The sequence below is a fragment of the Rhynchophorus ferrugineus genome, unplaced genomic scaffold (assembly GCF_030347505.1).
Source record: "Rhynchophorus ferrugineus isolate W39M unplaced genomic scaffold, kcgeb_rfMv2 rfM3, whole genome shotgun sequence".
NCBI classification, from domain to species: domain Eukaryota; kingdom Metazoa; phylum Arthropoda; class Insecta; order Coleoptera; family Curculionidae; genus Rhynchophorus; species Rhynchophorus ferrugineus.
In genome coordinates this window covers 61,427,736-61,443,255 of record NW_027472582.1, presented here as the reverse complement: position 1 = coordinate 61,443,255, position 15,520 = coordinate 61,427,736, and the positions used below count along the sequence as shown (strand labels likewise).

General features: G+C 30.9%; 1 protein-coding gene across 10 annotated transcripts; it reads right to left on the bottom strand.

The window, feature by feature from the left end:
* Positions 1 to 184: 184 nt before the first annotated feature.
* On the bottom strand, positions 185 to 14,930 carry LOC143192589 (MFS-type transporter SLC18B1). Of its 10 annotated transcripts, none has more exons than XM_076398017.1 (14): positions 14,792 to 14,930; positions 14,647 to 14,729; positions 8,963 to 9,196; positions 7,879 to 8,110; positions 7,656 to 7,729; positions 7,454 to 7,601; positions 7,252 to 7,320; positions 6,217 to 6,307; positions 6,018 to 6,160; positions 4,978 to 5,171; positions 4,830 to 4,925; positions 4,595 to 4,763; positions 3,086 to 3,304; positions 185 to 318 (listed from the first exon to the last, which is right to left on the bottom strand). In XM_076398017.1, the coding sequence occupies exons 3-14, from the start codon at positions 9,175 to 9,177 to the stop codon at positions 238 to 240; spliced, it is 1,731 nt and encodes a 576-aa protein (XP_076254132.1). In that variant the 5' UTR covers positions 9,178 to 9,196; positions 14,647 to 14,729; positions 14,792 to 14,930; the 3' UTR covers positions 185 to 237. The 10 variants fall into 10 exon arrangements, with proteins under 10 accessions (XP_076254132.1, XP_076254133.1, XP_076254134.1 ...); XM_076398011.1 differs by lacking the exon at positions 185 to 318 and adding an exon at positions 2,773 to 2,972 and having other exon boundaries at positions 8,963 to 9,188; XM_076398014.1 differs by lacking the exon at positions 185 to 318 and adding an exon at positions 2,773 to 2,972 and having other exon boundaries at positions 8,963 to 9,185.
* Positions 14,931 to 15,520: the final 590 nt, after the last annotated feature.

Here is a 15,520-nt window from a genome sequence, read left to right as displayed (position 1 = left end):
CTGGAGGTACTGCTTAACGTGTGCCTAACCATGACCCTCAGGACTGATCCCACCAGCTGGCGGGTGATCAATTTAAATATCATCTCAGAAGACATCATTAAATTGGCAATATATTCAAATAACCATAAGTGTTTTCTCTTCAGACTGAAGAATTAATATGAATTGGGGAATTAACTAAAGACAATTATGCATTGATACGCTTATATTAAATCTACAGTGTAAATAAAAAATATAGTTTTATACTTCACAGGATCCTTTTGCTGTTATTGATACTGTTCCTCTTATATCTGTCACTTGATCTACATCTATATCTCCCAACTAAAAATCAGACAATATTAAATCTATATTTATATTAGTAAAATTAACTTTAACCAACGCATAACTTGTTTTTCGAAAAGTCGTTGTTTTATTTTGTATGTAACATTGTATAGTTTAGATAATACATCTATGTTAAGAAATATATTTGCAGAATCTTGATTGATTTTAAAACATGTTTTTCGTGACGTTTTGGATTTTTATTATTATCTAGACTCTCTTTTTACCAACTAGGATTTACTCGGACTGTATCTTCTGATGTGGGATCCGGTCTTCAGCATTAAGCCTGCCGAGGTGGCGAATGACCAACTTAGAGATCATCCCAGAAGACGTCTGGTCTTACCCAGCCTGGGGTAACTGAGGACACTCTTGCCTATGAACAGTCACTAAAATAAATTTATAACCATGCCTTGGCGGGATTCGAACTCGCGACTTTCATAGTAGTAAGGGAACTGTCATGTCTCATTGACCACTGCTGCTATCAAGTCGGCTATTTCGAGATATAAATAAATAATTATAAGTATATAAGTATTATTTATTTATTATTGTTGTTTTTCAAAATTTCTTCTTGAAAGCACTTTCAAAAAACCAATTAATGAAGTGTATAAAAATATGCGTTTTTGGAAATAACTACTAAAATTACTTCTTAAGTTGCAGAGAATAGTGAAGAAAAATATGTTTTCTGATACCAAATCAAGACATATGGCGGACAATCCCCCATGAAGTAACGATATTACTATTTTTCCGATATATTTATCATCATCATCTATGGAGTGAATATTTATAGGTAAGGTCAAATTATGTTAATCAGTTCTCACTATTAATAATTTAATTCATATCGGAAATAACAAATAATAATTGCTGGAGATGCTGATAATTTTCAAGTTAATGTTTATCCAAAATGCATTTACCTTGGAAAACTTTCGATAAGAAAACGATTTAATAATTTAAAATGTATTAAAAATGTGCTTTTTCGTTAAATCAAAATTATTGCTAACATATGAATTCTGTCAGATATTTTAAGAGAATTCAGCTAGAAGTGAAAGAAACTAAATCTGACAAATAGAGTGGCAATTTTAAATTAAAACTAAGCCGGGTTGGTGACGCAGTTTTAAAGGCGATAGGACAGTCCTCCTACTGTTACGATAGCCGCGGGTTCGAATCCTGCTGGTCCATGGTCGTAAATTTTAGTTTGTGATTGTCCTAGGCAAGAGTGTAAAATCCAACAAGGAAAATGATCCCAATCACGCCAGTAACCAGGCTGGGTAAGACCGGATATCTTCTGGGAAGATTTTTGAAGTTGGTCACTCGCCATTCGGTAGGATTAATGCTGAGGACCGTGGTTCAGACCCCACCTTAAACTGCAGGTTCAGTCCAGATAAACCCATAGTTGGTAAAAGGAGACTTTAAAATATATTTTTAAAAAAATTAAAACTATATAAAAAGATATTGTTGAAATTAATTCAATAAATTGAATTTACTTTCATAAATCAGGTCATTTCTCGTGAATTTTTAGATCCAAGTGAGCCAAATAGTTTCAATAGCCTAAGTTTATTGTTTTTTTATTTTAGAGGTAATTCACGTACAAAATATCTTTTACATTCCAAAATTCTGATAAAAACACTTTCTTGGTTAAGTTTTAGAATCTAATTCGGAACTTGGATAACTTACTAAGTAGAAGAAGTACTCATGCTATGTCATGGTGGTGGTCTCATCCAGAGTAATGAAATGTTACACAAAATCATCTTAAACCTTTTAATATTAGTCTTTTAATATTAATCGGGTTTTACTAATTTTTTTATTGAATGTTCCGAAGTTATCCCATAGAACAGCCAAAATATAGTTCATATTGCTTAAAGAAGTCCTTAAAGCTTCTATTAAATCTCACACAAACACAAAACTTATTTAATAACTACGTATTAATAGAAAATATGTTCAGTTTCACTATACTAGCTAAATAGCAACACTAATTTAACATAATCCCAGTAAATAAGAAGCCGCCATTATTTTAACATTTCGACAAAAGCAAAAGCAAACGAATCTATTAAAATGTCACTTATATCATTCTTAAAAATTATTAAAAGTAAACATGATATTTTAATTATTAATTTTTAAAAAATATATTATTTTTATTTAGGTATATTTATTCAGATTTCTTTACAATAACGTTAGATAAATAAAATATTAATTTACAACAAACTATATCAATATTCAATTGACAAATTAGAGAGCCAACTTAACGACAAACATTCTAAGTTCCAAAAGCAACATGTCTCTGAACTTATATTAAAGACAACATATATCATATAATTTGCACATATATCACAATATCTCAAAAGTCAAAGACATATAAACAAAATACTTCAACGAATATTAATTTAGATAACTATTACAAACAATAAGAGGACGGAAAAACACAAGCTAAATTTATAGTTAAAATCATTGTTATTATAAAGTAATTATTAAAGACTAATTTTAAATGGCATATTTAAATCTTACATATTTACAAATATCCAACAAATAAACTCATTTTAATTACTACAGACAGAGTCGAATTGGACTTAACATAGGCGCTCATCAATTTCTTTAGAATACGACTTTTCGAAAAACGGGCCCATCAAACGAACATCAAGCAGACCTGGGCTTAATGGACTTACCTGGAATAAATAAAAATTATGTTAGAAAAATAAAATTATTTTATTCTAATGGTTCATAATGCATTTTGTGGATAACACGCGTCTGTTTGTTAAATATATATGGAAATAAATACCTGGTTATCCTGTCTTCTGCTCTGTTCATAGTACTGGACTTTTTCATGCGTATACGCTCTATAATTGGATCCTATGGACGATAGTAAAAGGGGCGTTGATTCGGTACTCTCGGTTTCACTAACTTGACTTCTCCAAGAACCACTTATGCCACTATCCGACGCGTCCTCACTGTTCTTCCAGGCACATTTAAGTAGAAAGAAGAAAAGAGCTAAAACACCCTAAAAATTATATATTTTAATACGGTATAATAGCTTTTCTTAACGTGTTTATGACACTAATCATCATGTGAACCTTTCATGAAGATGAAGTTTATCAAATTCCGTGACATAACAGGTCGATTGAAAAGTACCCGGCCTACCATTATTTTTTTATTCAACATAATTCCCTTCAAGGGTGATTCATTGATTATAGTGACCCTCCAACTTTTCGATACCATTTTTGTAGTTCGATTTGTCCTTTGCTTCAAAATAGGCCTCAGTTTGGGCGATCACCTCCATTCGACGAAAATTTCTTCCCAGCGAGTATTCTTTTGACATGTGAGAACAGGAAATAGTTGCTGGTGGACAGATCTGGTGAATACGGTAGATGAGGAAGCAATTCGAAGCTCAATTCATGGATTTTTGCTACCGTTTTCACTGACTTGCGACACGGTGCATTGTCTTGTTGAAGCAGTACTTCCTTTTTTTCAAATGCGGCCGTTTTCGGCGATTTCGCCCTTCAAACGGTCCAATAAAGCTATATAATAGTCGCTGTTGATGATCCTTCCCTTTTCAAGGTAGTCAATGAAAATTATTCCATGCGCATCCCAAAATACAGACGCCATAAATTTGCCAACCGACTGTTGCGTTTTCCCACGTTTTTAAGCGGGTTCATCGTGTACAATCCACTCGGATGACTGTCGATTAGACTTCGAAATGAAATAATGGAGCCATATTTTATCCATTGTCACATACCGATGCAAAAACTCGTGTTTATTATGCTTGATCATCTTCAAATACTGCTCCGAATCATCAACTCGTCGTTGTTTTTGGTCAAAAGTGAATTCGCGCGGCACCCACCTTGCACAGAGATTTCTCATACCCAAATATTCGTGAATGATATGATGTACACGTTCAGTTGATATCTTTAGAGTGTCTACTATTTCATTCAATTTTAATTTACGATCATTCAAAATCATTTTGTGGATTTTTTAAATATTTTCGTCGGTAACAAGCTCATTTGGGCGTCCACTGCGTTCACCGTCTTCGGTGCTCATTGCACCACGTCTAAACTTAGTGTACCAATCCTTGATAGTTGATTTTCCTGAGGCAGTGCCAAGCTTTTGCTTCAAAGTTGCATCACTCAAAATGCTATACTTCACAAAGAAATGATTCGACAGCTGTCAAATTTATACACGTATCTTTTGACGGCTTAGACTAACTAAAAAAACATATGGATTTAATTCTAGTAGCGCCATATATTTGTCAGACCGGCGACTTTTCAATTGACCTGTCATACCGCAATATTACCATTAAAAATGTTGCTGCAGCCATTACAGTTGCTGACATTGGAAATCCATAATTTTGTAACATGAATCCACCAAGCAAAGGTCCTACTACTTCCCCGAGGGAGTACATACTGGACCATACCCCAGCAACAACACTATAAGTTGTAATTGAATCTACACATCCGCCATTGCTAAAGTAATAAAATGAAATCAATTTCATTATCGCATATTATATATAAAATATTATGTTCGCTTACATTGCACTATTTAAGACCCCTTGAAACGTTGGCATTAGCGCTAAAGCTACTGATATACCGAGGAGAGATAAAGCAGTCAAGTTCAACCACAAAGAGCTGCAAAATGTATCCATGTTTAACTTTAGTTATAATTATATAATATGCATACCTCTGAATACCAGGAATATATGGACAAGGTCCCAACAAAAGCAGCCCGACAGTGCACATGAAGAGTCCAATTACCATCATCGACCAGTGATTGCTAACTTTGTCAGCTAACCATCCCCAAGCTGGACTTGATATGCCATAAAGGGCAGAGAAGAGTAGAAATATCAAACCGATTTTTTCTGGACTTAAGTTAAACTACAGAAAAAAAATAGTTGTAGTCTTTTTATATACTTTGTCTATTTACAAGACAAAAATATTTTCAGTTTACGATCATTAACATGAAACATCAGAAAAATATAACTATTACTGACCTTTTATCAAATGTTTGTAGTAAACTACATCCAACAATTGTAAGAGAAAACCTGACAAAGCTCTATGAAAAAATTATGGACTATAATATGCTTATATATATTTTGAAAAAATAATAGGCTTGATGAAGAATTTATAATTTCATTAAATGGAATATAAAAATGTTAAAGATATGCAAAGAAAACATTTGTAAGACAAGACATTCTTAACAATGTGTGTAAACACAATAGTTCGATAAGATATATCTGTTCCTATTTATACTTCTGAACTAATTATGATAGAAACTGAATTTATTATTAAATATTCCCAGTGAAAATCAATTCACTTTCATACATTCGAATCAAGTTTCATAGCAGTTTCATCCTCTCAAATTCAATTAATTGCAAAACACGCTTCTTCATATGTATTAACTATGACTATTATAAGTTACTATAAACAATACAAATCGTCTTCAAATTACAAAATGCTCTGAAGAAGGTTGTGTGAAACAACTCCAATAAAAAGTCAAATCGTGTCTGACAATAGTTGGTGGGCTTGGTAGGGCTATGATGTTACAAGTAATTGTCATACCACCTGATGAAGACATCAGTTGAGTAAGAAAATGATGAAAATGAACTCTCAATTGTAGCAAATGAAGCAGAACCCTCTGTTAATTAAATTTTTTAACGTATATATTTAATTAATTTATAATAAATATTAGTTATATTTATATAATTAATTTTAGGTACTTACTTGTCGTAAATGTGGTTCCAAAGTTGGGTCTAAAAACGACCAAATACTGGAAACAATCACCACTACCAAGCCAGTGATTATTACTGCCGGTACTCTGATCAATTTAACCACAGATGTCTTCTTATTTGACACATTATCAAAATCTGATAAATTAATTTTTGTTTACATTAATTATATACTGGGACTATATATTAAATACCTTCAACACTGGGTAAAAGCCACAGGTTTAGCGGCACGATAACAATCATACTGATTCCCAAAACGAAGAATGGTAGATCGAAACCTCCTAACTATCTAGATCCAAATATTATTATTAGAAAACAATGAACATATAAAAATAAATATTTTCAACTTAAGATTATTTTGGTAAACAATTAGTTTGTAAATAATGTTTAAAATTTATATCATTAATATATGATGGTATAGTTGCTCTTTCATGATGATGATTCAAATTGTTCTAATTATAAAGTTCTATAACTCTGCTTTTTTGTGTTACTTCTCTGTCTTCAGTTCTATTGTAAAGATATTTTCAAATAGTCTGTCTTTTGTTAAAATTATTAGCATAATATTCCGCACACCTCAACTAAAAATCTTTCATATAGTTAAATGAAAATATGTGGTAAACTGAACAAAGACGTACATAAAACATGGCATTATTTGGTGTTTTTGAAACAAGTTTATGCAAAAACTGTAAGTACTATAAGGATAAGAAATATATTTATTATCATATCATAAAATGGTCCTAGTTATAGTTTATACGTGAATAATTTGGTGGAAATGAGAGTACACAAGCAGATAGAATCTATAATAAAACTAATTCTTAAAGAAAAAAGAAGCTCCATCATGGTGCTTCTTTCGATGAAGGTAAAAGTGGTATATCTTTAACATTATTGAAGGACATATTCTACTGTTAGTACGTATCTTTACTAAACAATAGCACCAACACTTCTTGAGCCTATATAACCGATATAACTTAAAATGTTGTTCCTAGTTCAAAAGAACAATAAAAGATCATCTGCAAGGTATGCCCAAAAAAAAAGGCAAATTATAATTGTATTGTATCTAATAATCTGAACTATATAAAGAAAGAATATTATCTTTAAAATGAGAGATAGAACTGTACTACTCAAACGTTGCTAATCACTTAATTTTTACGTTTGATTTATAGTATGTTAATTACTTATTGCTTAAACCATATTTCAAGATTATATTTCCCTACAATTATGGTATATACCGAATATAAAAAGCCTCCTAGTACTGGCCCAATACTCATTCCTAATCCCACGAAGGTTTCCAGAATTCCCTAAAAATAAAGTGCTTTAATAAAATTGAGAATACTAAATTTGATGTTATAATATATTATATTATTGTGTTATACCATAAATATTATGTCTAATACAAATCAGAAAATTTAAGAAATAGAAGCTGCAACTTACAATTACTGAACCTATATTATTTGGAAATGTATTTACTACAAATACATAACTTGCTGTTGAAAAGGCACTTGCTCCTAGGGCTTCAAATCCTCGAATTACCAAGCAAAGTACTGTAAACATTGTGTAATCATGAATATATTCCAGCATCCTTAAAGAGAAAGGTTATTAATGTTATTATGTTAACAGTATTTATCCATCTTACCCAAATAGCAAGTTACAAGATCCTGCAATAAACATGCCTAACAGGAATAAAAATTTTGCACCAAAACTTGGCAACTAAAACAAATTACATACAATATTACTATATAAGTATTTCAAACATGAACAATGTTCTTCATAATTGACACGAATATATATTAGGCACACAACTATCGAACGTATAATCTAAGAATAACAAGAGACTACATTAAATAAATATCACTTACAATTTTTCCAAAAATTGGTGAGGATATAAACATTACTAGAGCGTAAAAACTGAAAATAAATCCTGTGGTTGTCTCAGACAGGCCTTTCTCAGCAGCTTCTTTCGGAAAAAACGGTGCCATAATGGACATGGAACAAAAACAAAAGAAGTCCACCAACGCCAACATAGCTAGCGTCAACTTCTGAATTTTGGTGAAACTTTTGATCGCTGAGGTTTCCAAGTGAGATGTTGTCCTACAATAATTGATTATAATACTCTCACATATATCTACTCCATAATAAATATTCAAAACTAATTAATTTAAAGTTACTTTAATACCCTTCATCCTATGGCATAATTATTAAACCTATTCATTTCTAGTTTAGAACATGTCTCTTAAATTAAAGTAAAATTGAATAACGCAAGCAGACAACGTTAAATATCTGGGAATGCATTTCGATCGACGTTTGACATGGACAAACATATAGTTACAAAATGCAAGCAACTTGGGCTTAAACTAGACCAAATATATTGGCTGATAGGGCGCAAATCTAAATTATCATTAGATAATAAGGTTTTGCTGTATAAGTCAATACTTAAGCCCATTTGGACCTATGGTATTCAACTATCGGGTACTACTAGCAAATCTAACATAGATATCCTCCAGAGGTTCCAGAGTAAAGTGTTGCGAGTCATTGTCGATGCCCCATATTACGTGTCCAACAAACTGATTCAGTGTGATATCCCCATAGAACCCATAGGCTCAAACGCAAACTGCTATACGAATTGATTAATAGACACATAGAGTGAGATTTAATAGTATCTAGATCTAAGCTAGAATAGTTTTTAGAATAAGTTAGGATATACTTTAAAATAAGTTAGAATAGTATCTAGAATAAGATTTGGATTATAAGTTGTACAGTAGATCACTTACTGAAGTGATCTACTACATGTTAGGATAGTTATATTATATAACTGAAATCATACAGTAATACTTATTGCCCACGGGCAGATTGTTAACGTTCTGGGCGATTAATAAAAAAAATCTAGTTTAAAATACAAAAAGGAATATATTTATATATTTATAAATAGTTATAAAAACTTACCTCAATAATCTTTCTTTTATCCGTCTAATTTCTCCTGGTGTGTAGTTATCTACGACAATATTCGATAGAGATTTGCTCTTCCTGGATGTTGGATATAATCGGGGTTCGTCCATAGCAGAGAGTGAAGAATAAGCGAAACTGCTGGAACATGGACTGGGACTCTCAGATGATAAGGAGAGTGCCGATTTGGACGACGTATCTTCAATTTTGTCCATTGTTAATTCTACTACAATACTGTAATTAAGCCTTGTTTTAACTCAGTATGATTCTTAAATATTTAATATATCTTTAACTGACTTCAAAAAAGGAGAAGGTTCTATGTTCGACTGTATATATTTTTTTAATGTATGATCGCCGATTTGTCCGCCCATTATGGGCCAATTTTCAACATTTTTTTTTATTCTAAAGAGTGCACTTTTGTTGGAACCAAGTCAGGATCTGATGGGGGAAGAGGGTAAAATAGAGGAAAAACCTCAAATTTCAAAGGCACGTATAATGGGTTCACATTGAGTTTAAAGTGATCAGTTGATAGTAGTTAAAATATTATTGTAAATGGATAAATAGGTTTAATTAGGTATTAAGATAAATTTTGTGTATATAGTAGAATATAAAATACGTGTAAAAATAAATAAAAAATATTTTATTACACTCGCAATTTATTTTAGTTATTTATTTATAGTTAGCCATTAATGGCTACTCATTAATAACACTTCAAATGTAAATTTAAAAAAAATATATTAACGGACAAAGATCTCTTAGAAGGATCATTTTTCTAGAAATAACTGCACTACTAAATTATGTTCATTAAATATCAGATTCAAATCATTTCGAGTGTATTTTCTTTGCCTAGTAGGCGATTGAGGTCAACATCTGACATCGCCCAATCAAACCAAACAAAGCTCTTTAGCTTCAAACAAAGTTAGTATTCAAAAATCAGTCACCATTAGAGTAAAATTTTTGGTATGCAAAAGAATTTCTGTTTATAAATTACCTTCAAATCGATTATTAGAGTAATATTTTGGGCTAATTGTATATAAAGATCTATGAAAAAGACAATTTTCATCAAAAAAATAGATATATTTTACAGATTTAATTAATTTAATTTTAGATAGGGATAGGATCTATAAATTGGAAGATTGAAATATACTGAAAAATAAAGTCCCAATTAAAACTATAAATTACTCTTTTGCAATACCATTTCGGCATATTTTGATTTTATTTCTTCTTTGTTGCAAGTTTCTAAACTAAATTGTTGACACTAAAATTTAGATAACGTTGAAATAATCGTTTCTTGTTAAAACTTTCAATGATACTAACTTGTATTTTAATATGTAACTGGCGGGAGGAAACTAATAGAATTTTGATGTGAAAATCTTGGCCCTTAAACATAAAGGACGTATGATAATAAAATATAATTACCAATATCGACACCAAAATGAAAAATCCAGTTAAAATTACCGTATTTTAAACTAAATACCACATCTAACATTTTAGCAATTGTCTACTTTTAAAAACATTTAGAAAACTTTTTCAAAAGTAAATTAAACACAGGAAAAACCCTATTCCTAATATCGTGGAGAATTTCCACGTTCCTTATGCCATTTTTAGGTTCAGATTACAAAACTTTATTAAAAAAGGGCCTTATTAACTTAATAAAACTGTTTGTAATTAATATTCCAACAAGATGGTAAAGTATCAATAAGTAGTAGTTAATTGTTTAAGATTACTTTTTTACAGCTTTACATTATTTACAGCATCATCTCAATTAATTTAAATATAAAACAAATATTATTGTCTAAATATACGCTGATATGATAAATATGAATAGTTATTACTATTAATAAACCTTATAAAAAGTCATTATTTTATAATTACTTACAAATACTCGTCAATATTACAGCAGTCAATATAAATCAAAACACATAGTAAAAATAAAAATCGTTTCACACCACAAAAACGGTTCCAGACGAACTAGTATCAGGTATAAATGTTCTGAACAGAAACAGGCACCGATTGAATATGAAACTGTAGTAACACAGAAGTATAAACAAACGTAATCAAGTTTATCTCTGTTTTTATCGGACCTACAAATGTTCCCATAGAAATTAAACACGATTATAAAGAAATACTAACATTGGTTCTCGTTTCTTATTGTTTGTTTTATCTTTTCAAGGTATAAGGTTGAAACGATCTAGTTTTCTTATAGGCTCATTGCTTAAAAATTAATGTACGATATGGATTAATTTCTGGACATTGGATGATGGAGTAGTAGTAACGCAATTAGTGTTGGCCTACCATTCTAAGCGGAATGTTTTATCAAATTTCTAAATACAAAAATAATGTGCAACTTCGTGCATATTGATCGTGCTAAAGGTTATAAAATTATCTATATAATGTGTCGAAAGATATTAATAAATATTGGCGTTTATATAACATTTACCAGAAACTGTTTTATTTATATTATCTGTATTTTCTAATAACACATGGGCTGAAAACCCCGGGCCTAACACATAGATGGCGCTAGTTTTATTGCATTTACCACTTTTTTCACTTAGTACTAACATTCAAAAGAAAGCTGTTAAAATTTCGTGATATTCCACTCATAAGTTTGTTGAGTTATTGTGTTAAGAGTAACAGTACTTTTGTTAATATCAAAATAATGTGTCAAAAACAATTTCGTGTTTTAATTTTACACTGCTTCTTGATAAGAAAAAATACCGTTCAAGCGAAGCAATGGATTGAAAAGTGTTATAAGGACTCTGCTCCGTCAGAAAGAAAAATAAAAAGTTGGTTTGCTGAATTCAAAGGTGGTCGTAGAGATACCGATGATGCAGAACGCAGTGGACGTCAAAAAAATCTACAAAATCGTTTTGAATCATCGAAAAGTGAAGTTGGGTTAGTTAGCTAACATCGTAAAGCTATCAAAAGAACGTGCTGGTTTAATATTACATGAGCATTAGACTATGAGAAAGCTCTGTTCATAGTGGTTGCCGCGTTTGCTCACCGTTGACCAAAAACAAAAATGTTTTGTTGATTCTGAGCAGTGTCTGGCCATATTTAAATGTAACAAACTGCAATTTTTGCGTCGATATGTAACAATGGATGAAACTGAACGCTGAAACATGGATCTATCACTGCACTCCGAAATCAGAACGATCATCATCTGAGTGGACAGCAACCGGTGACCGGCAAAAGATAAATCGTTCTACAAAAGTGGTACTAAAATGTTAGAGCGGAGCTGGAATGATTGTGTGGCTCTTGAGAAAATTATGTTGATGAATAAGGCCAATTTTAAACAAAAAAAAAACGCATTTTCTTTGTTACGCCTGAGCCTTTTCAGCCCATGTGTTAGTTATCTTTCTACGCCATTGTAATCTGTCTAATCGTTACTTGGACATAACACATGACACAAAGAGCTCGAGTAAATATGATTTGACTGAAATGATCATCATCACCAATCCATAGTAATCTCTCAAGGACAATGTTAGTCGCCTGCTTTTCAAATCTCTTTCTATAATCTTGATCCAAGTCTTTTTCGGACCTATTTACTGAACCTTTCAACTAAAACATCGATTTCACCAAAAGTCTTTCCAAAAGTAAGGAATCGTCGTTCACTTTTCATACAACCGACATGTCCAAAGCATTATGTTCTGCCTCTCTGTATTTATTCATCAAATGAGCTCTGATTGTCTCATCTTAAATGAATAACTTCATTTCTAATGTCTTGTTTATATTTTTATTTTTAATTCATAATTTGTCTCAAATGAAGCTATTATTACCCAAAATTACTATTATTTCTTGTCATAATATTATAAGTAGTTATAAATGATTTTTCCAAATAATTTCAGTTTATTTTACTTGGTAAGAGAGAATAACAACAATTTTATTTATTTGACCTAAATATTTGATAACATATGGAACATTTTATGGTTTTATATGAAAAATATAATGAAAACCATAATAAAATTAATGGTAATAAACTAACAATAGATGTGAACATTTTTAAGGTTCGAGAGGATATGATTTACCTCATAATTCATTAAATTCCGAATCTATTCCGATCCTATTGATTGCGTCTTCTCTTGATTTTCGTAAACCTAGCACATAGCCTTCAAATTTCATAAGACTCTAGCGCTTACTTGAAGAATTCTAACTTTGAGACAACTCTTGTTGAAAGATAATAGTCTGTGTTCAAAATCTATGACCGAATTCAAAGAATTTAGCTTCGAATTGTTTTTATATGCATCGTATAGTTCACATCTAGCTCCCCGTATCTACTAGCTGTATGTAAATATCAAAATAATATTCCAGAGCGTGTGGTTTGGATTAAAGTTGTTAGATTGTTAATTAGGTCCGCTAAAACCGAAGGAAACCAAACTTTCAAGTTTTCAAACAAAAAACAAAATTGAATGCCATCAATATTATTATTATTATTATTTTATATATTTTAAAGTCTCCTTTTACCAACTATGGGTTTATCTGGACTGGGCCTAAACTTTAACGTGGGCTCCGAACCACGATTCTCAGCATTGTGCCTACCGACTGGCGAGTGACTAACTTTAGAAATCATCCCAGAAGACATCCGGTCTTACCCAGCCTGGTTACTGGCGTGACTGGGATCATTTTCATTGTTGGATTTTACACTCTTGCCTAGGATATTCAAAAATTTTAAACAATCACAAACATAAATTTACCACCATTCCCCAGGAGGATTCGAAAGCGCGGCTATCGCAACAGTAGGAGGACCGTCCCAGCGCCTTTATTACTGCGCCACCAAGCCAAAATTGTATAAATATATATGAAATCCATATGTTGTAAATATTTAAGTATATAATTTAATTATGTATAACATATAAGTAAAAACCAAATATATATAAACAAATAATCATAAATATAAATATACAAGGACACATACACATAACAATATAAATAATTTTACAAAAATATTAATAATCATGAATAAAAACAGGTGTTGGTTTTAATGTTTTCGATTTGGAATATAGAAACGGTTGACAAACAAAACAAATTGGTCAGTCAAAAAGTCCAAAGATGATAATATTAACACCACTGAAAATTCAGATCAAACTAAATCTGATCGATTATCGAAGATTATCGATTGTATTGATGCTTCTGTGCAAGCAATGAAATAAAGATATATTTATCTCTAAAAATTCTTAATTTTTAGTCCTTACATATAAGCATGTATAAGCAAAAGGCCACATATATCATTGATTAGTGATTGATTTAAAATTTTTATGAATTAAAAACACGAATAAGACTTAGAAGAATGCGTCTACTAATTGTTAAGCGTATCTGAAACATGAAAATCCATTACCAATCCTATTATCTTTCAGTATCAATAAAGATTATAATGTATTCTACAATAACTTAAACAACATACCAGTTATTGAATGAAACTTATACTTAATGTTGATTCTTATCTCATTTACTTGCATTGAAATTGTAGTTATTTAACAAAACTTAAAGGCATATATCTGAATATAATCTATAATAAACCTAATAAGTAAACGCGTAATAATTATGTTGCAAATATTTGTTCTTGTTCTTGTTGTTCTTTTTATGATAAAATGTTGTTAAATATATCATAAATATACTGATTATATATAGACGTAAACAAAAAATACATAAATGATCCGGGAATTTAGGATTTTATATTTAAATACCTTAATTTTTTTATTCTTAATATCCTATTGATCTAGTCTGTTTCTGTCACATTCAAGTATCAGAAAACAATCACGTACTGCTCCTGGAAAGGTAATATTGATGGAGGATTAACCGCACTAGATTCATTATTTTCATATCACCTACTTTTGATCACTCTACATTGAATAACTTTTTTTGTTGGTTTAGTAGGTAGATATTTGATATGGTAACTAAGTGACATGCTCTTATTGGAACCAGTGAACGCTAACATTATTTATGCTGTTATTATGAACGCGAATAAAAGATAGCGCGATACAAAAAAAGGGTATTGTGCGACGTTGCTTGTTGTTTTGATATATTTTGTAATATTTACAAATACAAGGTGTACACACTATATGCATGCATCTTTAGAAGTGTTATCAGTTTAATTCGACTATATTTCGGAGTTTACAGAAAATATAAGTAGAATTGTCAACGAAGTAAAATTGTAGGTAATATTAGCATTCAAACGATATAATGCAAGTGACCATTTGAAACGTTTATTTCAACATATCAAGTAATCTTTGTACCTATGATTTTGTTCTGTGGTTTAAAAAGTTACAATTTACTTAAAGTCCAAAAACTAGAACTGATTTTGTCTGAACCTAATATGTTTATATGTAACGACAACAATTTTTTTTACATAGAGACCTTTAGAGAGAAATATATCTTTATTTTATTGGTTGCAGATCATTTTCACAGACGCATCAGTACAGCTGATAATCGATCATGGTTTCATTTTATTTCAATTTCCAATGGTGTTAATTATCATCTTTGAACTTTTTGACTGACCAAATTGTTTTGTTTATCAACGGTTTCTATATTCCAAATCGAAAACATTAAAATCAAAACTGA

What these genes read in the sequence shown, in the direction of transcription:
- LOC143192589 (XM_076398011.1), bottom strand. Translation starts at nt 9,177, where the DNA reads ATGGACAAAATTGAAGATACGTCGTCCAAATCGGCACTCTCCTTATCA. An exon ending in CTGCAGCAACATTTTTAATG is followed by an intron (nt 3,305 to 4,594) that starts GTAATATTGCGG and finishes TATAATTTTTAG; the next exon opens with GGTGTTTTAGCTCTTTTCTT. An exon ending in GCAGAAGACAGGATAACCAG is followed by an intron (nt 2,973 to 3,085) that starts GTATTTATTTCC and finishes TATTTATTCCAG; the next exon opens with GTAAGTCCATTAAGCCCAGG.